At 50.8% G+C, this 22,571-nt stretch overlaps 2 protein-coding genes across 5 annotated transcripts in view; both read left to right on the top strand.

Moving 5' to 3' along the window:
* Positions 1 to 17,319, top strand: part of fras1 (Fraser extracellular matrix complex subunit 1) — a 107,956-nt gene extending 90,637 nt beyond the window's left edge. For all 3 annotated transcript variants that reach the window (XM_078086337.1, XM_078086336.1, XM_078086335.1), the window contains exons 43-73: positions 68 to 331; positions 427 to 603; positions 1,073 to 1,192; positions 1,441 to 1,620; positions 2,948 to 3,072; positions 4,468 to 4,608; positions 4,803 to 5,030; positions 6,378 to 6,491; positions 6,993 to 7,143; positions 8,017 to 8,176; positions 8,262 to 8,439; positions 8,541 to 8,787; positions 8,873 to 9,217; positions 9,318 to 9,478; positions 9,803 to 9,950; positions 10,039 to 10,244; positions 10,329 to 10,485; positions 10,691 to 10,891; positions 10,985 to 11,172; positions 11,294 to 11,569; positions 11,657 to 11,889; positions 11,970 to 12,130; positions 12,266 to 12,480; positions 12,577 to 12,727; positions 12,949 to 13,056; positions 13,249 to 13,408; positions 13,701 to 13,817; positions 13,940 to 14,106; positions 14,206 to 14,411; positions 15,298 to 15,444; positions 15,631 to 17,319. In XM_078086337.1, coding sequence (XP_077942463.1) covers positions 68 to 331; positions 427 to 603; positions 1,073 to 1,192; positions 1,441 to 1,620; positions 2,948 to 3,072; positions 4,468 to 4,608; positions 4,803 to 5,030; positions 6,378 to 6,491; positions 6,993 to 7,143; positions 8,017 to 8,176; positions 8,262 to 8,439; positions 8,541 to 8,787; positions 8,873 to 9,217; positions 9,318 to 9,478; positions 9,803 to 9,950; positions 10,039 to 10,244; positions 10,329 to 10,485; positions 10,691 to 10,891; positions 10,985 to 11,172; positions 11,294 to 11,569; positions 11,657 to 11,889; positions 11,970 to 12,130; positions 12,266 to 12,480; positions 12,577 to 12,727; positions 12,949 to 13,056; positions 13,249 to 13,408; positions 13,701 to 13,817; positions 13,940 to 14,106; positions 14,206 to 14,411; positions 15,298 to 15,444; positions 15,631 to 16,212 — 6,014 coding nt within the window. In that variant the 3' untranslated portion in view covers positions 16,213 to 17,319. The remainder of the gene's footprint in view (positions 1 to 67; positions 332 to 426; positions 604 to 1,072; positions 1,193 to 1,440; positions 1,621 to 2,947; positions 3,073 to 4,467; positions 4,609 to 4,802; positions 5,031 to 6,377; positions 6,492 to 6,992; positions 7,144 to 8,016; positions 8,177 to 8,261; positions 8,440 to 8,540; positions 8,788 to 8,872; positions 9,218 to 9,317; positions 9,479 to 9,802; positions 9,951 to 10,038; positions 10,245 to 10,328; positions 10,486 to 10,690; positions 10,892 to 10,984; positions 11,173 to 11,293; positions 11,570 to 11,656; positions 11,890 to 11,969; positions 12,131 to 12,265; positions 12,481 to 12,576; positions 12,728 to 12,948; positions 13,057 to 13,248; positions 13,409 to 13,700; positions 13,818 to 13,939; positions 14,107 to 14,205; positions 14,412 to 15,297; positions 15,445 to 15,630) is intronic.
* A 197-nt stretch (positions 17,320 to 17,516) lies between these two features.
* Positions 17,517 to 21,844, top strand: anxa3a (annexin A3a). Of its 2 annotated transcripts, XM_040169160.2 has the most exons (15): positions 17,517 to 17,605; positions 18,103 to 18,134; positions 18,244 to 18,277; positions 18,362 to 18,409; positions 18,494 to 18,581; positions 18,716 to 18,810; positions 18,961 to 19,074; positions 19,530 to 19,620; positions 19,701 to 19,780; positions 20,140 to 20,196; positions 20,272 to 20,365; positions 20,460 to 20,555; positions 20,771 to 20,829; positions 21,271 to 21,393; positions 21,575 to 21,844. In XM_040169160.2, exons 3-15 carry the CDS (start codon positions 18,263 to 18,265, stop codon positions 21,632 to 21,634), a joined length of 1,020 nt encoding a protein of 339 aa, XP_040025094.2. In that variant the 5' UTR covers positions 17,517 to 17,605; positions 18,103 to 18,134; positions 18,244 to 18,262; the 3' UTR covers positions 21,635 to 21,844. The 2 variants fall into 2 exon arrangements, with proteins under 2 accessions (XP_040025094.2, XP_040025093.2); XM_040169159.2 differs by having other exon boundaries at positions 17,521 to 17,605; positions 18,103 to 18,277.
* The last annotated feature ends 727 nt before the right edge of the window (positions 21,845 to 22,571 follow it).

Here is a 22,571-nt window from a genome sequence, read left to right as displayed (position 1 = left end):
TATATATATATAGATACTGTGTATGCACATGCACACACCGGGGTTCAGTAGTCTCCTCTCTCTGCAGGCAAACTCCGCAGGCGCCAGTTCTACTCTGAGCCGCTGGAGAAGGGGCGTGTCCTCACGCAGGGCTCCACCTTCACCTACCAGGACGTCCTGGACCAGCTGCTGGTCTACACGCCCGAGACCGTCAGCGGGGGCGCCGACGAGATGGGCTTCACCCTCACGGACGGCGTGTCCACGCACGCGGGCCGCCTGGAGTTCACCATGGACGTCAGGAGGAGCGAGGGCCCCCGCATGACCGTCAACAGGGGCCTGCAGCTGCCGGCGGGTAAGGGGGGCGGAGTCGGCTTGGCCCCGGATGAGGGGGGAGAGGCCTCGGTGGAGACAAAGACACTGAGCGCTTTTTCCTTCTGTTCTTTTCAGGTTCTTCGGCTAAGATCACGGAGCAGAACCTGAAGGGGTCGGACTTGGACTCGGACAACCTGAAGCTCCGCTACGTCCTCACCAGAGACCCCCCCTTCGGCCGCCTCCGCCTCGGCCTGGAGAAGGTCTCTGTGAAGGGGCCGGTCCAGAGCTTCACCCAGGAGAACGTCAACAGAGGTTCTTCTGTCCCTTTAGTCCCTCTGCGCCGTGCTTCCCTATTTTCAGAAGGTTTTAGAACTTTAAGTTCTGCAGCGTGTTGGTGAAGTAAATAGAGGCGAGTGTCCCTGATCCGACACCCTGAAGGACCCTGAAGTCTCTCTGCGAGTGCATATTTACTCAGTGAGCTGAGACGAAGGTCTCCAGGGTTAAAGTCCAGCGTGTCTTCATGAGAGGAAGTCCCATAAACTCCTTGTGGCCCTCCGACAGACACCAAAGGTGCATCGCCGCACATTTCAAACCACATTTCCCACGATCCCCCTTCGTGTTTTCTTTGTTTGCTGAAGAAGAAAAGTCAACTTGTTGAGGGACTTAAAAGCCAATTTCCCTCCAAATCCAACCACGTGACCCGCACAGTCAGAGCAGGAGAAGCTGTTCTTTTTGTCTGCAGTGTTCTCATTCTGAACGGGCTCCTCGGGTTCCTCTGCAGGCCTGCTGCAGTACGGCCATGAGAAAGGGGAGCAGGGAGGCAGCCTGTCCTTCAAGTTCAACCTGGTGGATCCGGAGGGAAACCAGCTGATCGACCAGTCCTTCTTCATCAGCGTGCTCGGTGGGTTTGTCCGCGTGTCCCGAACGCGCCCTGAATGTGAATCACACGGAGCCTCATTCGTTCTTCTTAGAAAGTAGAAGATCGGGAAGAATCTTTGCTGTCTCCGGCGGGCGTTCAGCCGGGCCGCAGCGCCCCTTGAAACCTCCTGATTAATCTTTTCACGTTTCAGCTGATTCTCGCTCGAGAACTCGTCCCTCGTGTTTGAATCTGCTTTTGGATAAATAGTTGTATCCCTCTCCCCCCCCCAGAGGACCGCCTCCCTCCGTCCGTGGCGGTGAACAAAGGCCTGGTGCTGGACGAGAACTCGGCGAAGAAGCTGACCACGCTGCAGCTGTCGGCCAGCGATCAGGACAGCGAGCCGGGCGAGCTGGTCTACCGCCTCACCAAGCAGCCCGGCCTGGGTCACCTGGAGCACGCCGCCGGCCCAGGTGACCCGCCCGGTCTCATTTTTATTATTATCATTATTATTGACAGCAGCCTGTTGTTTTGAAGCGCACGTTCAGCTTATTGTGTTTCATTTGCGCATTTCTTCATCGCCTCGATGTACATGTGGAACCAAAACGACGTCTTGTCACCTTCAGCTTGTTTCTATCAGAACAAAAAGGAGATTATTTGGTGTCTCGAGCTCCCGTCTCACCCCGTCACACAAATCAACGAGGCCTCCTCTTAAATTCTTCTCACGGCCTCGGCGGCTGGAGGGGGGTCGGTGTTTTTGTGCCAAAAGTTCCTCGTCGACATCACAGCGAAAGAACACGCTCACAGCAGACAGGTGTTTTTAAGTAAAAGTAATTTTGAATTCAATGTGAGCTCGTCCATCTCTCCTCTGTTGCTCTGCATCGTTGGTCCTTGAACAGCCCATAATAGTCTGAGTCGACAGCACATCACAAGTTGCTACTGAAGACATTATTTTGTTTTGAAGGAGACATTTTGTGGAGCTGCAGCCACAAATTGTCATGTTTAGTCAGGCTCCAAAAGGTCAAAGGTGAAGCCTTTTTCTCCAAAACAGACCAAATATACTGGATTTAGAGAGAAAGTAAAATATCGATGCAACGCGTATCAACCAGATCTTCTCAAACAAGCACTTTTCATCAAGTCAAAATATCTGCTTTGGAAAAGTAACGCAATGATTTAAAATAGTGAAATACTATTTATTTACATGTCCCTTCTGGACATAGAACATAGTTAGCTTTAAGCTTTACGTTACTCTTTTTAAGTTACACTTTAGCATCCTCTCCTTTCCTGTGAAAGTATGTTTGTGCATCATACAAAGAGCTTCATTTTCTAAATACCAAATAAAATCCGTCTTTCCAGCATCCAACCGCCATAAATCAGCAAAAATTAAACTCCTGTGATGAAAAGTTCCTTTTGAAGACAATTTCCTTAATGGCTTCACGCCGAGTGGAGTCTGATCGCTGCAATCGAACGTGATGACGTTTCCCACTGAGCTCTGAGGAGCCGCGGCCTCAAGAGGGTTTAACTTTAGTCCATCAAGGACAAAAGCCAACAACGTAAAGCAGGAAGGACACAGCCGGTGAGGGAACCATCCGATGGCGGAATAGAAAAAGACGTATGACGACAAAGAGGAGAAGAAGCTAAAATAGAACACGGAAGAGATTCAGAGAGAGAAATGAGATGAATGATGTTTTTGTGTTTGTGTGTCGGTGGGCACATGAAGACAAAGTGAATTATTAGGTTAACTATCAGAGGTATTACAGCTCGACTAATTGTGATCTATTCCCCCTCCTCTCTCTCCAGGCACCAGGATCAGCACCTTCACTCAGGCCGATCTGGTGTCGCGCAGCATCCAGTACGTCCACACCAGCGAGGAAGAGAAGCACGCCGACCAGTTCTCCTTCTCGGTGTCCGATGGGACTAACGAGGTGAACGAGGCGTTCAATGAACCAACGAATAAAAAGCCTCAGCTTGGTCCAACAATAGCGGAACCTCAGAGGAAGGTTTTCATGAACCTGGTGGTACAGTTTAAACTGTAGAGGATCCGGTGAGGTTCCCTGGGGAACGCCTTTGTGAGAGGTCCTTCGTCCTTCCAACAGCCTATTAAATAAATAGGTATTAAATATATTTTGTTTGTTTTTTTACATTTCCAAACATAAACCAAAGTCTTTGAAGAGCTACATAAGACGTAAGTGTCCACAGAATGTCCAGCTCAGCCCCCCCATCACATCATCAGTAGTTCAGGGTAGGACGAGGCCATGTAGGCCATTCATGCTTGAGCCTCCGTTAACAAAAAGGAACCCACTTGGCGGGGTCCCGGGTCCCTCAGTTCTCATGATTATAAATTGGAGCCGGTCGGCGTTTGTCCACCACATAAAAGGTCCTTCAGACGGCTTTGTTTTGTTGGTTTTCTGGCTTCGAGGCCAAGCCTCTTAGCCTGAAGTAGTAACAAAGGATCAGTGAAAGACTTCTGACCCGTAGCACGGTAATTACATTTCAGTATAAAATATCAGATCTAATGGAAGCGCCCCCCCACCCCACCGGTTCGCTTCATGCACAATTCTGCTTTGCTAATACAGACTAATGACTAATGAGGACCTGAGTAAACATGTGAAAAGGTCATTGGCCTTCACGCCCGGCTGGCTGGTGTGTGGAGGCCTTTGTTGCCCCCCGTGCTGGTTTGTGTTCGGGTTCTTTTGCTTTTGTCCACTGTCCTCTCTCACCATTCGACCCCCCCCCCCCACCCTCCCCCCAGCTTTTTGATGGGAACGCACTGCGTATTAATAATCAAATGTTTTGCATTAAAATTCAGTTTTAGTGCAATTTAAAGTTGCCTGAAGCAGAATATTTTACCCGTGTGTGTTGCGATCGCTCAAGGGCACGGCTTGCACACACGGGAGGACACGCGTGTGCTCTGGTCTAATCGTTGGTCCACACGTCACAGCATCAGCTAAAAAACAAAACAGCCTCGTGCATTTTGTTCAGATAACCTAAAATGCTTCAAGGTTCCCGTTCGTTCTCTCTCAGAATAATACACGATACTCAAATATGCACATTGACTGACGTCATTCGTGCTCCTTCTGTGCAAACTGCACTCAGCCGAAGTTAATGAGAGACGTCAGCAGTGTGAACGCAGAGTGGTGATCCAAAGCTGCCAGCCAAACTGTTTCACTACAAGTCTGTGTGTATTTAAATATTTATGGGGAAGAAACAGTAATGTTGCCTTAGATTCAAGGAAGCTCAACCTTACCAAGTCCCTGTAGCTATAACCGCTCACTTCAGACGTCTGCATCTTCTCTGGGCCTCACGCCATGATGCCGCAGGTGGCCCAGACCTTCTACGTCACCATCCGACCGGTGGACGACTCCCTGCCTCTGCTCCGCGTCCCCGGAATGAGGGTCCAGGAAGGAGTGAGGAAGACCATCACCGAGTTTGAGCTGAAAGCCACCGATGCAGACACGGAGGTAGGACCCGTCCAGGAACCTACAAATATACAATACCCACTAGTACAAGACTTTATAATACTTCAACCACACGACTAAAACACCGTTGTGTTTCTTTCAATCTGTTCACTATTGTTTAGTTTGTTAATTCAATACAATACTTTATTTCTTACTCTACTCTACTTTTTTTTTAATACTCTAACCCTTTTTCCCAGGCCGAGTCCATCGTGTTCACCGTGGTGCAGGCTCCACGCCACGGCACCATCGAGCGCACGGGCAACGGGCAGCACTACCGGCAGACCGGCAGCTTCACCATGGACGACGTCTACCAGAACCGCATCAGCTACAACCACGACGGCTCCAACTCGCTCAAGGACCGCTTCACCTTCGGCGTGGCCGACGGCGCCAACCTGCTCTTCATGGTGGAGGAGGACGGCAAGGAGGTGACGGCACTAATGTGTGCGCGCGGAGGCCGTGAAGTGTGTAGAAGAGATTAATGGAGTGAGAGGACATTTTTTTAAAAGTCCCGAAAAAAATATTAGGTAAAATATATATATATTTTTTTAAAGTCAAAATATGTTACACCGAAAAATGTCATGAGAAAAAAAGTAAGAAATAATTAGGTTGAAAAATGTTTTAAAAAATACGGCAAAATACATAAAGTCAAAAAATGTCTTGGAAAAACACATTTCAAAAAGTCAAAAAATATTCATTTAAAAGTTAATGTGTTACGTTGAAAATGTCATGAAAGAAGATTAAAAAACATTTTGGTTAAAAAGTTTTAATTTTTTTTTTAAATATGTAAAAATATAGAAAAGAAGTCAAAATATGTTAAGTTGAAAAATGTCATGGAAAAAGTCCAAATGTATTATTTTATTAAAAAAAAGGTTAAAAAAAAAAGGTTAAAAAAATACTTTTATTGACGACCCACATTCAGATGGAAAACCCCAAAACGTGCAGAACAAACGTTTCACTAGCGAACACATTAAACGAGGGTCCTCTCAAGTGTAGAAGAACACCTGTGTGCAGCTGTGTGCAGCTGTGTGCAGCTGTGCGCGCACGGCTTCTTCGCGTGGTAGTCATGAGCTCGCCCTCGATGGGGTGGGGGGGGGGGCGAGTCCACTCCCTCGCTCGTCAATTTGCCCGCCCTCCACCTCCTGTCAGCGCTAATAGCCCGTATGATTGGACGGGACGACAGAAGGCAAGCTGAGTGACTGATGTCACACACACACTCCCACCGTTGTCTTTGGATGCCGCGGGACATTCGGTCACACGTGGTTAAATAACGCCTCAAGCGTCACCTCCAGGATGAACGTTGGCCTCGAGGCGCGTGTGTGTGTGTGTGTGTGTGTGTGTGTGTGTGTGTGTGTGTGTGTGTGTGTGTGTGTGTGTGTGACGTCGGAGAGGCTTGTTGTTGCAGCTGGAAGGGCGGGGGGGAGGGGGGGGGGGGCAAATCCATAAAGTAATAACCTTTGATGAGCATAAAAATAATAATATTTCATTTTTATGAGCTGCATATTATTATGTGTCACACACATCTTTAGAGAGTGTTCCCGCTGTTTCTGCGACCAGATGTTCCTGCTGATGTTTCTCCACTAGCTCACCTCTATTGAAGCATTAATCTGATAACCGAACCACTTAAATACCCAGAAGGCACCGGGAGCGATTGACATCGAGACAGATTGTTGAGCTCGGGAATAGAAGGTGTTCTGTGACCATTCGATTCTTTACAAAGACATTTGTTTTGTGTCGCCCTCTTTTGAACCCCCCCCCCACCCTCCCCCCGCCAGATCGTGACGGCCGCCCCGCAGAAGTTTAAGATCGACATCCTGCCCGTCGACGACGGGACGCCGCGCATCGTCACCAACCTGGGGCTGCAGTGGCTGGAGTACATGGACAACAAGGTCTGCAGACGCACCACCGAGCAGCCGCGGAGATGCACAAACTACAAATATCACACAGACCTAAAACAAACACACACACACCCCCCCCGCTGACACCATGAACGCGTCACATTTCATGACGTCTCGCTGCGGATGATTAATGATTCACATCAATGATGCTCTGAGGTTTTGGGTTCTGGGGTCGATTGAAAACATTTCATTATTCTTTAGATGTTTGTAAAATTAATCATGAATCACTACCTAAAAAGAGCAAATTGAGAACACACTTTAATAAAATGTAATAGATAAATAGCAGCTTGTGAGAAAAAGCCTCGGTAAAAACGTTATTAAGACGTCTATTTAAAAAAACTGATATAATATGTATGTAACAAATTTAAATTATTTCCTTAATTTGTCAGTGCTTTAGTTTTATCTCCTTGTTGTACTGAGATCTCTGCGGCTGAGCAGAAGGACACGTGAGGGTGACGGACGCCTCCCTGAAGTCTGTTTAACGTCCCTCAGGCCACCAACCTGATCACCAGGAAGGAGCTTCTGACCGTGGACCCCGACACCGACGACGGTCAGCTGGTCTACGAGATCACCGCCGGGCCCGAGTTCGGCTTCCTGGAGAACCAGATGAAGCCCGGCGACGCCGTCACCTCCTTCACGCAAGGTACTTCGGATCATTTACCACACGGACGCTTTGAAGAAGACTGAGACCATAAACTGCTGTTTACTGAGGGAACAAATCAAGAGAAGGGAAGTCGTTTCCCCACAGACGTCTATGTGGCCGGAGGAGTCGCCCCCTGGTGGCTGGTAGAGAGAAAGCAGCTTTAACACATGGAGCTCCGATTGTTAATGTTTTAACTCGTACTTCATTAGAGCTCACGGGGAGAAGGACGAGGACACAAACGAACGCCCCCTGAAGGTCGTTTCACTCTGAAGACGCTCGCCCTTCCTTTTTGTCTCTCGGGCCTCGATTACAAACTAATTGCTTTTCTCCGAGCTCGTCTGGGAGCTTTAAGAGAGACATTATCAGTTTTTTATTCCTCCCGAGTCACGGGAACAAAGGCCAGAGGCTGCAAATGGTTTCAAATCCTTATTACCCAGCGACCTTATTAAGAACATTTGATCTTAACTGAGAATGAAGGGTCAGAATCACATCCAATAATCAGTTAGCCTGTGGAATGTTTCAATCATATTCATTAAATCATCCATCATTGTTTCATGCCGTCAATTAGTTACTTAAACGGTAAATTGACAAAACAAAAATATACATGTAACTAATTTGATTTTTTGTTATTTAAAAAAATACAAACCAGCTGCTCTTTTGCAGCTTCTCAGATTTTATAGGACAGAAAATTGTGAATTGTTTCACTATTTTATAGACAAAACGTTTAAGGCTGAAATGTTGCAGATGGTTAATTTTACAGAAAAATAAATATTATTTAGATCCCTGAAATTCATCTTTGAAGACCAGCATCAGATGAAAAGGAGAGAAATGAGTGATGACCTTTAACGGATCAATAACTGTGATCCGCTCCAGCTGACGTCAACGCGGGTCTGATCCGCTACGTGCTGCTGCGTCGGGAGGACGAGCGCACCGCCGACCGCTTCAAGTTCCTGGTCCGAGACAGCAAGCCCAACGCGGTGCACGACAACGTCTTCCACATCCAGTGGTCCCTCATCAGCTTCCAGCACAGCAGGTCCGCCCGCCCCCCAACACCCCCCCCCCAATAACCAATACCCAAATCAATAACCCCAGTGACCCTCTCTGTGGCGCCTCCGCAGCTACAACGTGAGCGAGAAGGCCGGCACGGTGGCGGTCACGGTGAAGCGGACCGGGAACCTCAACCAGTACGCCATCGTGCTCTGCCGCACCGAGCAGGGCGGAGCCACCTCCTCTTCCTCCGCCTCCTCCTCCGCGGCGCGGGCGGGGCAGCAGGACTACGTGGAGTTCGCCGGGCAGGTGACGGAGGACGCCGGAGGAAGTGTTGACATATTGGACCCGATGTGAAGACGATTTCCCGTCTCCTGACGCCTTGTCCTTCGCCCACCGCCCGTCCACAGGTGCAGTTTGACGAGCGCGAGGACGCCAAGGTGTGCACGGTGGTCGTCAACGACGACGAGGTGTTCGAGGGCGGCGAGGGCTTCCACGTGGAGCTCAGCATGCCGGCGTACGCGCTGCTGGGCGGGAACCGCCGCGCCGTGGTCACCATCAACGACGCGGAGGACGAGCCCACGCTGCAGTTCGGCCGCAAGACGTTCCACGTGAACGAGAGCGCCGGCTTCCTGCGCGCCGCCATCGAGAGGACCGGTGAGGGAGGGAGGCCTGTCTGTCGACTACCGACCACCAATCCCTACTTTGGTAACTCCCTCCCCCCCTCCTCCTCCTCCCTCAGGCGACCCCTCCAGCACCGTCTCCGCCCTGTGCCGCACCGTGTCCCGGTCGGCTCAGGGCAGCAGCCCCCACGCGCTGGAGTCCGGCTCCGACTACAAGAGCCGCGGCGCCTCGGAGGAGAACCGCGTGGTCCTGGGGCCCGGCGTTACCACGACGACCTGCGACGTCCAGCTGATCGACGACAGCGAGTACGAGCTGTCGGAGGAGTTCGAGCTGGTGCTGTCGGACGCGTCGGCCAACGCCCGCGTCGGGCCCGTGGCCTCGGCCAAGGCCGTCATCGACGGGCCCAACGACGCCTCCACCGTCACCCTCGGCAACGCCACCTTCGCCTTCAGCGAGGACGCCGGTACGAGGCCGCTTCAAGGCGGGAGCTGTGTGCGCGTGGTTCTGTAATGGGGGGGGGGGCCGTTAATGATGATTAATAGAGCGTCATCCCCACGCCGCAGGAACCATAGAGATCCCGGTGCTGCGGCGAGGCAGCGACCTCTCCTCCCTGACCTCGGTGTGGTGCGCCACCCGACCCTCGGACCCCCCCTCCGCCAGCCCCGGGGTCGACTACATCCCCAGCTCCAAGAAGGTGGAGTTCAAACCGGGCAGGACCGAGGAGGTGAGGACGAGCGTTTACACAGAAGGCCGGATGATAAAATTGCAAATCTAAAAGTTTGCCCTTTGATTGGGTCAAAATAAAGTAACATTATTCCTCAAACAAAGAAACCAACATTTCCCATCTAAACAGGTGATTTTTTTTCTTGATTTTTCTTGATTTTTTTCTGTTTTTTCTTTACAACCTAAATCTCTAAAGTGATTTTTATTTTCTCTAAATATCGTACATAATATTTCCTGTTTCTCCTGTAAACGCCGTGGTTTGGCCCAACCAGCAGGAGAAGCACTTGTTATTGATGCCACGAAGCTGAAACCTTCTCTTCTGCAGACCTGCAGCCTGACCATCATGGACGACGTGCAGGACCCGTCCATCGAAGGCTCCGAGTCCTTCGTGGTGTTCCTCAGCTCCCCGCAGGGGGCCGTCCTCCAGAAGCCCTACGAGGCCGACGTGGTCATCTCCGACACCTTCCAGGACAGTACGTGACCTCACCGTCTCTACAAAGGTTTGAGTCCTCGCTCCAGGCTCCTCACGCCCCCCCCCCCATCCCTCCGCCCCTCTCTCAGTTCCCAGCATGCAGTTCGAGAAGAGCGCCTACACGGTGAAGGAGAAGGACGGCTCGCTGCACATCGCCGTCATCCGGACGGGCGACCTGTCCCTCAGGTCCTCGGCGCGCTGCTTCACCCGCACCATGTCGGCCATGGTGATGGAGGACTTCGAGGAGCGGAGGAACGCTGACGGGTCGCGCGTCACTTTCCTCAGGGGCGAGAAGGTGGGAGGAGTCAGCGGCGCTCGTCTCCGGCAGGCCGTCTCCCCGCTCGGTGCGTTGTCTAAATCGTGCGTTTGTGTGCTCCAGGTGAAAAATTGCAGCGTCCACATCAACGACGACTCGGTTTTCGAGCCCGAGGAGGAGTTCCAGGTGCATCTTGGGACACCGCTGGGCGACCACTGGAGCGGCGCCATGGTGGGCGCCCGCGACATCGTCACCGTCACCATCACCAACGACGAAGATGGTGAGACGGCGGAGAAGTCCCAGATTACTGGTCCAATCCCCTCGGTTTGAAGTCGCCTCCTTGTTATAGTTATAAATCGTCTTATTATGAAATTAGAATAGAAATTGTAGAGTAGAATCTGAATTTTGACAAATCGAAGCTGCAGTGGATCGGTCCAACCACCAGGGGGCGGCACCCTGAGCTCTCGCCTGCTCTCCTCCTCCAGCCCCCACCATAGCCTTTGAGCAGGCGTCCTACCAGGTCAGAGAGCCCCCGGGTCCCGACGGCGTGGAGGTGCTCAACGTCAAAGTGATCCGGGGGGGGGATCTGGACCGGACCTCCAAGATCCGCTGCAGCACCCGGGACGGATCGGCCCAGTCCGGAGTCGACTACAACCCCAAGAGCCGAGTGCTCAAATTCCCCCCCGGTCAGTGTAGAAATACACACACATGTATGAGTACAGGTAGAAATATATATATATATATATATATATATACATAAACCTCTTCTCGCTCCGCAGGCATGGACCACATCCTGTTCAAGGTGGAGATTCTGTCCAACGAGGACAGGGAGTGGCACGAGTCCTTCTCGCTGGTGCTCGGCCCCGATGACCCCGTGGAGGCGGTGCTCGGGGAGATCACCGTGGCGACGGTGACCATCCTGGACCAGGAGGCCTCGGGCAGCCTCATCCTCCCCGCCACGCCCATTGTGAGAAAAAGACCCGTTAAAAGCTTTCCACACAAGTGGTTTGTTGCCATAGCAACGGATGCAAGACGGCCCTCGGGGGCGGCGAGAATAAAGAATGAAAGAGTCGCTCCTTCCTCCTCAGGTGGTCTCCCTCGCCGACTACGACCACGTCCACGAGGTGACCAAGGAGGGCGGCAGGAAGGCGCCGTCTCCGGGTTACCCTCTGGTGTGCGTGACCCCGTGTGACCCCCACTACCCCAAGTACCCTGTGATGAAGGAGCGCTGCGAGGAGGCCGGCATCAACCAGACCCAGGTCCACTTCTCCTGGGAGGTGGCGGCGCCCACCGACACCAGCGGCGCCCGGTCCCCCTTCGAGACGGTCACGGACACGACGCCGTACACCGGAGTCAACCACATGGTGAGCTGGGGTGTCCGAACAAAAGGACGCGCCCCCCCCCCCCTCTCTCTCTTCAGTCTCTGACCCCCCCTCCCCCGTCCGCCCCAGGTCCTCGACAGCATCTACTTCAGCCGCCGCTTCCACGTCCGCTGCGTCGCCCAGGCCAGGGACAAGTCGGGTCACCTGGGCACGCCGCTGAGGAGCAACATCGCCACGGTGGGCACGGAGGGCGCCATCTGCCACACACCCGTTACCACGGGAACCGCCCGGGGCTTCCAGGCCCAGTCCTTCATCGCCACGCTCAAGTACCTGGACGTCAAGCACAAGGAGCACCCCAACCGGTGAGGAGGCCGCCCGGGACCCGGCCAATCTGGACGTCGCCCTTTTGCGTGTTAACGCCTCTCTCTGTGCGCGGGTTTAGCATCCACATCTCGGTGCAGATCCCCCACCAGGACGGCATGCTCCCGCTGGTGTCCACCATGCCGCTGCACAACCTGCACTTCCTGCTGTCGGAGTCCATCTACAGGCAGCAGCACGTGTGCTCCAGCCTGGTGACGCCGGGCGAGCTGCAGGGTCTCTCCGGTCAGTCCGGAGGCGAGAGCGACGTCGCCGGCTCCTCTTCTCGATCACCAAATGCACGAAAAGGTGCACATGATGCATTTGATCAGATCTTTGCTTTGACCCCCTCACCCCCCCCCCCCCCCCCCCCCCACTTAGAGTCGGGTTTCCTGGACGACGTGCTCTACGACAGCATCTCCCTGGGGCCGGGCTACGACCGGCCGTACCAGTTCAACCCCGGCGTCCGTGAGCCCCGCAGCATCCGGCTCTACAAGCACCTCAACCTCAAGAGCTGCATCTGGACCTTCGACGCCTACTACGACATGACGGAGCTCATCGACGTCTGCGGGGGCTCCGTCACCGCCGACTTCCAGGTTACGTTACGACCAGGAGGAGGGGGGTTCGTGCAACACAAACCCAGTTCTGCGGCTCTAGTGGTCCGACTCTAAGCGGTGCCGTTGGTCTTGCAGGTCCGGGACTCGGCCCAGTCCTTCCTGACGGTGCAGGTTCCCCTCTACGTGTCCTACGTCTACGTGACGGCGCCGCGGGGGTGGGCCTCCCTGGAGCATCACACCGAGATGGAGTTCTCCTTCTTCTACGACACGGTGCTGTGGAGGACGGGTCAGAACCTGCTTGTCTCTTTGTGGTCGCCCCTGGTCTCCCGTCACGTCTCCTGGGTCCATTTCAGCTTAAACAATAGAACAGACAATCTTACTTTTTGTATTCCTGATCCGTATGCAGTAAATCCGTATTTATTCATAATCCAGAGGAACGGGACCTGAGAACAAACTCTGGCTTTGGTTCTGTTGGTTCTCGGTGACCTCTGACCTCTCTGCCTGCAGGTATCCAGACCGACAGCGTCCTCTCAGCCAGACTGCAGATCATCAGGATCTACATCCGCGAGGACGGGCGGCTGGTGATCGAGTTCAAGACCCACGCCAAATTCAGAGGTGCGCTCCAAACGTCCACCTGCACATTTCAGATGGCGCAGCCGCAGAAAGTTGCCTTATTAAGACGGCAAATATAAGTGTTTCTGCTTGTAATAACCACAAAGTATCCGCAGATGATAACAATATGTCGGTACTATGAGATAGTTTGAGTTCAGAGCGTTAATAAAATCTTTGTCTGATTTTGTCCCGCAGGTCAGTTTGTCCCTGAACACCACACTCTGCCGGGACACAAGTCCCACCTGATGGCCCCCGACCACCTGGGAGGGGTGGAGTTCGACATCCAGCTGCTGTGGAGCGCTCAGACCTTCGACTCTCCGTACCAGCTGTGGAGAGCCACCAGCTCCTACAGCAGGTCCGTCCCAACCAGAACCAGAACCTCAGCAGGGCTGGATGGATGAACAGACTTTATTAGTATTTCATTATGTAATATTACAAGTATTTGCACTATAGTTAAACTGAACAAAGATCTTAACACACAAACGTTGTAGTGACTGATTTTCATTGCTTTTTTCATTTAATTTCCATCTTGTTTTTTTAATTGTCTAGTTTCCAAAGTGAAGAAAATATGAACACAAAACGTAATGATACGTTTCTTTAGTATTATTATTATTATTGTTTATTATTGTGTTGGCGTCATGTGACAGGAAGGACTACTCCGGGGAGTACACCGTCTTCTTGGTGCCCTGCACCGTGCAGCCCACCCAGCCCTGGATCGACCCCGGGGACAAACCTCTGTCCTGCACGGCTCACGCCCCGGAGAAGTACGCCCCCCCCCCCCACACACACACACCCTGGTGCTTTGTGGGTAATAGAAAACCTTTTTAAAAAAATAAAAAGAAGGTAACGTCACTCAAACTGCGGCGCGTGTCCCCCCCCCCGGCAGGTTTCTGGTGCCGATCGCCTTCCAGCAGACCAACCGGCCCGTCCCGGTGGTCTACTCCCTCAACACGGAGTTCCAGCTGTGCAACAACGAGAAGGTGTTCACGATGGACCCGGCCGCCGCCGGCGTCTCCATGGCCGAGATGGACTACAAGGGGGCGTTCTCCATGGGTACACGCCCGGCGTATATATCGCATCCTCTTGTGTCGCTCACCTCGCCGCTCTCAGATACAGAATAAATAAGAGGCGTGGCTGTGCCGCCCCCTGCAGGCCAGACGCTGTACGGACGGGTGCTGTGGAGCCCCGAGCAGAACCTGAACGCCGCCTACAAGCTGCAGCTGGAGAAGGTGTACCTGTGCACCGGGCGGGACGGCTACGTCCCCTTCTTCGACCCCACGGGGACGCTGTACAACGAGGGGCCGCAGTACGGCTGCATCCAGCCCAACAAGCACCTCAAGCACCGCTTCCTGCTGCTGGTACGAACGCACCCCAGAGGTCACGTGATCTCAACTGATAAATGCATCGTGTCATCGCATTGAAATGAACACGACGTGCTTCCACGAGCATTCGCCGTGAGGAAACCTGCTGCGAGCTCGCGCGTTCTCTTTCTCCCCGTCCTGTCTGCCTGTCGCCGAAAAGACACTTCCTGCAGTTCTTTCACAATAAGAGACAAACTCGTCTGGAAGCATTTTAATGTGAAAGAGTTTCTGACAGTATTACAAGAAAAAAAAAGACACGTAAATAGGAGACAGGTGAGATAAAAATGAGATGAAATATACAATGAAACATTGTCTCATATAAAAGCTTATTTTCGGGGGAGGAAAAGACTGAAGGATCTGTGTTCTTTAAGTCCTGAACCAGAAAAGTTCATTAAAACAGACGCAGAACTTTCTTCATGGAAAAGAAGAAGCTTAATTTTTAGTCTCTACGTGAAGGCGCGAGAGAGCCTTTAATTCAAAGCTCTTATACCTTCATATTATTATTATAACAACCAAGTCTTTATTTGCTTACAGCCGAGTAGTCCTATAATAGTGTGTGTGTGTGTGTGTGTGTGTGTGTGTACAGCTGCCACACCTCTACACACACACACACACCTGCCTCACCAGTCTGACCAGTACCGCACTGGGGCGTCGCCACATGTTTTGAACATATTCAAAGCGTGTTGTGTGAGCGGCTTGTTCTCTTCATCATGTAAATTCTCCCTCTGTACAAACTGTAATACGTAAAATACGTAACAACGATATAAAATCCTGCATCCAGAATTCACTGGTCTACTACCGAAAGTATTCGTGACTTCCAACGGTTTCATGAAGAAAAGATAAATGACAAAACATGAGTTTCATTCATTTTTTCTCTCTGCAGGATCGCAAACAGCCGGACGTTTGTGACAACTTCTTCCACGACGTTCCCTTCGAGGCGCGCCTCGCCTCCGACGTGCCGGAGCTGCAGCCCGTGGCGGCCATGCCGGGCGTCGACGGCTTCACCATGAAGGTCGACGCCCTCTACAAGGTGTGTGTGTGTGTGTGTGTCAACAGGCCGACGAGTCGCCATGACTACGTGTCATTAAACTAATCTCTTTTATATAAAACATATGATGCTCTTATCTTCTGTTGGATTTCCTAATAAAAGAACAGAAGAGATTCGTAAAAGAGACGTTAGCTCTGAAGCTAGCGCTCTCGCTCCGTTGATTGACAGGTGGAGGCGGGGCACCAGTGGTACCTGCAGGTGATCTACGTCATCAGCCCGGAGTCCCGCTCCAGCCCCAGGATCCAGCGCTCGGTGACCCACCTCCTGAGCGCCCCCGCGGCCCCCGGGCCCGCCCGCCTCCGCCGCGACCTGGTGGACCGCGGCGGGCGGCTGGCGCTGGACGAGTCGCTGATCTACGACAACGAGGGCGACCAGGTGAAGAACGGCACCAACATGAAGTCTCTGCGCCTGGAGGCCGGCCCCTCCGGCTCCTTCGACGCCCACGTGGGCGGCTCGGTGGGGGGGGGCGTGGCCGCCCTGGCCCTGCTGGCGCTGGCGCTGCTGGCCGCCGGCCTCCTGCTGCGCCGCTGCCGGCGGCGCTCGGCCGAGAAGGCGAAGGCGTGCGAGGAGTACCCGCTCAACACCAAGGTGGAGGTGTGCCTGGACAAGAGCGTGGAGAAGAACTTCAGCAGCAAGCGCTGCACGGTGAGGAACGTCAACGTCCTCCACCGCCACCAGGGGGCCAAGGTCAAGCAGGTCAACCTGGAGGTCAAGCTGCAGAACAACCTGCACGACGGCACGGAGGTGTGACGCGCCCTGCAAAGGAAAAGAGGTTTTTATAAAGGAAGTTTGTACTAAAGGAACGAGGTGTTTTGTTTTGTGTATTTTTATACCACTTTTGAAAAAGGGAAGAGTTGTTTTTGTTTTGGGGCTACCTCAGGAATCGTCACGCCGCTCCACCGACCGCTACGTCCTCTCGGTTCTCCTCCTCGTTGTTGTATTTTTTTTTGGGGGGGGGGGGGGGGGCCGTGGCGGCGACCGGTAGCTCAGGCCCTGGAGATCGCTTGGACAAGAGGACAAGAGGACAGGAGGACAAAAGGCTCCTCACACTGCTGCTCGTCGTCACCACTGTGGAGCTCCAGAAAGTCACCGACTCCACGAATGACGTTCCGCTCCTTTCATCCGACTGCTGCCGAGAGTGAATCAAATCCCGAAGGAGTGATACCTATAAAGTGCAATTAAGCCCCCCCCCCCCACCCACCCCTCCCTCATGGCAGACATTTATTTTTGCATTAAATGACCATTTCAAGCCTTACTCAGAGACGTTGTCCCGTTGGACCGAGCTGCCGATGTTAAAGTGCCATGCGGTATTTGTACTCATCAACAAATCATCCAAAGGTTGTTGTTTTTCCCAAGAGCGAGAAACGAAAAAGCGTTTTCGATAAATCGCTAACGAAGGGAATCGAACCCCCGTCCACGTGAGCCTTACTACTGACCCACTGACAATAATCACTTTTTAACATGATGTATTTTATAATAATGTGTGTGTCTACCTGCCTTCGCTCCCCTCAAAGACACAGAACCCCCCCCCCTTCATTTGTATTATTATATTACCCTCTTGTATACTACTGATGTACTTGTGTACTACTGATGTACTTGTGTACTACTGATGTACTCATGATGTGGAACAAGAAAAACATCCGAAGCTTGTTTGACACGTCTTTGTCACTCGTCCCTCTGACTCCGCCTCCTGTCCTCAGTGGGCCTATCAGAACAACGGGTGGACAGGAACTAGTATGGGGGGGTAACGGTATATTTTTTGGTGCTATCATTGTGTGGAAAATAACTCGGACGCTATCAACATGATGCCTGTATTTCGTGCCTTTTTTTAGGAATAAAAAAATATTGTTAAAAAAACTGATTCTTTTGTATTTAATGATTTTGGATTATTTTTTATTCAAAAGTACAAATAGAAACAGTGAAAAAGGAAAAAACTAAACCATACTTTGTAAAACACACATAAGAACTGAGGCGTTACTTGTTCAGCCTCAGGACCCCTCAACACGTAGAAACTGAAATGGCCGAGTGGTCCCTGAAGGCGGCACATGCGCGTTGGGAGAGGGGGGCGTGGCCGATGACTCCTCAGGTGCATATCCGGTCTCACGGACTGAAGGTGTGGCGGAACGCGCGGCCGGACGTCCAGGTGAGACTTACTGTCTTTTATTCGGTTTATTTAGAGTAAAAACTGATGATTGGAGGTTTGGCCTCGCGCCACTAGGTCATCGTGACCTGGGCAATAATATTTAGTGTTTGGTTCCTGTTGTGTCACGTTTCCACTGGGATGTGACGTCAGAGCAGTCGGCTTCACTAATGAGGCGAAAACTTTTAAAAGTATTCTAACAAAGAAACAAGACAAATATAAACTAACATACTGATTAAATCATAACACAAGACCTTTTATTCACATTGTGCTCAAACATAAAACAAAAGTAGATAACAGATAATTATAATATATGAATAAGAATAATATGTACTGTTATGTGAGAAGAATCTGCTGATCTGTACAAACTCAAAAGCACCTTTTGACCTAAATTGAAATGAACAATGAAAAGTCCCAGAGTGGATCATTCTGTTAAATAGAGCAAAGCAAAACGTGATGGACACAATGAATAATCTGTTTTATATTGTGCTCCTTCCTAGGACATTGAACGCAGCACACAGCCAAAGCCCTGGTGAGTGTTTGCATACGAGGCCGATGAGGTCGACTCGTGTTTCATCCTCCTAGTTTGAACACTCACTGAGCCGGAAGCTTAACTACGAACGCGTCGTACTTCCCCACAGAAGAAGTCCCCTTGTTGCCATGGCGTCTCTATGGGTGAGTTCTCTCTCTTCGCATCTGCTTCATGGTGACCTTCGTGGTGACCTCCATGGTGACGGTGCATGTTGAACTTTCCTGCAGGACGACTTGGAAAGTCTGGCGAATTCTCCGTCATCCTTCACGGCGCCGGTAGGTCCAGCTGGAGCCTAACATCTCCTGGGGGGGGGGGGGTTCCATTGGTAGTTATTAATTAGACGCACGTCTCCTCCTCAGACCGGGGAGCGAGGAACCATCAAGCCCAAAGCCGGGTTCAATGCCGGAGACGACGTCGCTGCGCTGAGGAACGCCATCGAAGGACTCGGTACCCAAACGCGCCTCTTTCTGTCCCTGAAATGATGAATCTGCGGCTGCGCGATGACAATTGTTATTATTCCCAGTCGGATGGTTGAGCTTTGAGATCAAGAAGGTTTGTGAACGTTGATGTTTCTGCTCCAGGCACCAAAGAGAAGATTTTGATTGAGATCTTGACCCGTCGGAGCAGCGCCCAGAGGCAGCTCCTCTGTGAGGCCTACAAGGAAGCCACCGGCAGAGTAAGGAAGCAGTCCTCCTCAGGGAATTTTCAAAATAAGAGTTCCTGTGGTTGCAAAACTTCGACCAACACACGTGTTGCTGATCGTTTCCTTATATGAAATATTTGGTTTACTTTCATTTCCACCTCCGTCTCCACGGTTGCGTTCCAGACGCTGGTGGAGGACCTGAGAGGAGACACCAGCGGAGACCTGGAGGAGCTGCTGGTGGCGCTCGCCACTCCGCCCGCTGCCTTCGACTGCCACCAAGTGATGAAGGCCATGAAGGTCGGTCCTACGCACCTCACAATACATCTTCATCCATTTCCTCTATGAGATCAATAACTACGTGTATGAGGAGAACAATAGAATAGTGAGAATATAACGCCTGCAATATAACGCCAGTGCAAAGTAGAAATGTAATAGTGTGCCTGATGATGAGAGTAATATTGGTGTAATATTGTTTTTATTCTGCCATTTTGCAAGAAATGTTTGAGGAGATAAATCTATTTTAATGAGCAAAATCAGCTTCAGAGCTGGACTTTATTTTATTAATTTATCCATCAGCAAGTAGTTGGTCATATAGGAGGACATTTTAGTGCAATAAATGTGGTAAGATAAAATATTTAAAAAAAATATAAAGTGCTGCCAAATTCAAAAACCATAGATTAGTAATGTAGAAATAACTTGAAGTTTGTGAAAGTTGTCACCGGCGTCCGTGTGGCTCATCGAATGTCGTTCAGGGCGCCGGGACCAACGACGGCATCTTGATCGAGATCTTCGCCTCCAGATCCAACCAGCAGATCAGAGCCCTGACGGACGCGTACCTGAAAGGTGAAACCGCGCGCACGCGAGCACTTCCCCCTCCAACCAGCCCCGGTCTCCGCTTTGACCTTTCGTGGTTTCTGTCACAGAAACGCAGAAGAAGTTGACCCTCGACCTCAGGGGGGAGATCTCTGGAGACTTCGCCAAGGCGCTGCTGCTCCTGGCCGAGGTTTGTCCACATGTTCGAATAAATACTTAAAGCCTTCTAAATATACTGACAATCCGCTCTTGGACAATTCTAATGACAGTTGGAATGTCTTGAACATTTACATTAAATTCTAATCACAAATCACATCACAATTTGTTTTAAGTGGCCATTTTTTTTTGTTGCATATTTTATTTTTATAAAAAGCAGAGCACATGTCTTTTAATCGCACGCTACAAAACGAGCTCCCTCCGTCACGTTGGTCCTAAGTAAACGTGGACGGCGGCTTCCTTCTTCATCCCTAAAGCGTTTATTAACCAGCGATGACGAGGAGGAGACCGAGGGGCTTCAGAAGGATTCAATTAAAGTGGTTTTGTTCTCAGGGCAAAAGGGACGAAAGCGCCGCGGTAGATGCGGAGAAGGCAAAGAAAGACGCCAAGGTGCAGTACTCTATTCATACTTATATCTATCTATTCATACATATATATTTCTATAAACTCCATAACTCCACACAGACCCTCTACGACGCCGGGGAGAAGAAGTGGGGAACGGATGAATCCAAATTCGTCGACGTCCTCTGCCGGAGAAGCGTCCCCCAGCTGAGACAAAGTAACCCGTCTCTCTCTCTCTCTCGAGTGTCCCGCGGAGCCTTTCCGCCGCTCGGCGCTCTGAACAAAGTGTCCCCGCTCTCCTCTCTGCGCAGCTCTGCTCGAATACAAGAACGTCAGCGGGAAGACCCTGCAGCAGAGCGTCGAGGGGGAGATGTCGGGGGCGCTGGAGGAGCTGCTGGTGGCCATCGGTTTGTGCTTTAACTCTGAAAATACTGACCCTAAAATAAGTGACGCGTCCACCACCGACTGCGACTTTGCAGTCAGACTGGATTCCTGAGCTGAGACACTTCAGTGGTGAAGTCCATGGGAGCCGAGGAGCCGCCGCCCCCTGCTGGTCACCACGCAGGATGCAGCTTTTGCCCTTTTTTCTAACCACGTTGTCGTCTTTAACTTTCTCCTGCAGTGAAATGCGTGAAGAGCGTGCCGGCCTACTTCGCCGAGCGCCTGCATGCGAGCATGAAGGTGAACGTCCACTTTCTGCACACGTCTTAGGTCGCAGCGCGTTGGACGAACCCCCACCCTGGTCCGCGTCCGCCGCGACGTGGCCGTCTGCGGTACAGACGGCCACGTCGCGGCGTGACGGACCGCTTGAACAGACCAGCGGTTGGAGGCAAACGGCGAGGCGGCGCTTCGTGTTCACTCGTGCGTGAGGCGCGTTTGGCGTCATGCCGCCGTCCTGCTCGGAATGAAGACGCTGTAGGGGACGCTCCCTGACCCCGTCCTCGCAGCGTTGTCTCATTGTGTCGACACATTTCGATGTCCGTCAACATAAATGCTAAAATCACAAATAAATCAATTACATTTTGGTGTTTTTAACTGTCTGAAGAACTTTGTTACTTTGTTTTAGAGAGAAAATTGTACAATAAGTGTGTGTGTGTGTGTGTGTGTGTGTGTGTCCATCAGGGCGGTGGAACAGACGAGTCCACTCTGAACCGGATCATGGTGAGCCGGTCTGAGATCGACCTGCTGGACATCAGAGCCGAGTTCAAGAAGCTCTACAAGTGCTCGCTGCTCTCTGCCATCAAGGTGAGACTTCTTAGTGTCTATTACGCGTTTACACATGTATATCTATAATATATCTATATTATTATTATTGTCTAAAGGGCATGAAAGGCCGCTACGATACTCCGAATGTTCCCCTCTGAGACGAGCAGGTGTTCCGTGGCCCTCTGGTACCTTCTGGTGAAGCTCTTTTTGTGTCCTCCAGTCGGACCTGTCCGGCCTGCATGGGGACTGTGTGGAGGCCATCTGTGGAGGAGACGACTGACACTCCACCCGAACTCCGCCCGAGGAGGACAGCGGCTCCCTCTGTAACTTTACTCTGAGGAACTAACCGACGGCTTCATCAGCGGAGCGATTCAACCGGTTTTAATCAGAGTTCTGTTGTGTTTCCGTCCGACTCCAAGAGAAAAGCTGTGTGGAGGAGATGAGGAGGGACGTCGGCGTGTTGTCTTCATTAAAGGAAAATACTTCCTGAGCTCGCACCGAACTTTATTTATTGGGGAAGGAACCAAAAAACAATCAACTTTTTTTGTATATTTATTATATTATTATTCAGGCTTTTTATTAGTTTTGTTCTGCCTAAAAATTCTCCAAATATAAATAATGAATTAAAAAAATGAAGGAAAGTAACGGAACGTAATATAAAACTTAGTCATCCTTTAAAAGATATCAGAAGGCTGAATTTCTCTGGGTATCTCTGTGTGATATATTAATTAACTAAACTAGTCAAATTATGAGTTAATTCAGCATCAGTTCTCAAACAAATATTCATCAAATTATTTCTAAATTTATTATTGTAGATTCTTTGAACAATTTGCTGTAATTTCTATGTTTTGTGGAAGTGGAATGATCTAAAACAAAGCTTCACTACAAGAATAAAAGACTCATTAGAACTTGCTATTACTTTAAAAGTCAGTAAAGACAAATGTACATTTCTAAATCAGGAATCAGAAACATTTATTGCCAAAATATGTCAAACATACAAGGAATTTGTCTTGCCGGTTGGTGCGTGACAGTAGACAGTGTGACAATAGACAACAAGACAGCAGTGCACAAGTAATCAAATAAAGTAAAATGAAATGCTAATGCAATGGGTTAGTAGAATAAGGCTGTGGGTTAGTATAAAACAAGGAAATAATGTTTTAAATATTAAAAAAGTTAAAAAGAAAAATATTAAGCATAAAGTGCACTAACGAACAAGT

Source organism: Gasterosteus aculeatus, chromosome 13, assembly GCF_964276395.1.
Source record: "Gasterosteus aculeatus chromosome 13, fGasAcu3.hap1.1, whole genome shotgun sequence".
NCBI classification, from domain to species: domain Eukaryota; kingdom Metazoa; phylum Chordata; class Actinopteri; order Perciformes; family Gasterosteidae; genus Gasterosteus; species Gasterosteus aculeatus.
This window is presented reverse-complemented; position numbering and strand designations above follow the sequence as displayed.

What these genes read in the sequence shown, in the direction of transcription:
- anxa3a (XM_040169160.2), top strand. An exon ending in CGTCATCCTTCACGGCGCCG is followed by an intron (nt 18,410 to 18,493) that starts GTAGGTCCAGCT and finishes TCTCCTCCTCAG; the next exon opens with ACCGGGGAGCGAGGAACCAT. An exon ending in ACAAGGAAGCCACCGGCAGA is followed by an intron (nt 18,811 to 18,960) that starts GTAAGGAAGCAG and finishes GTTGCGTTCCAG; the next exon opens with ACGCTGGTGGAGGACCTGAG.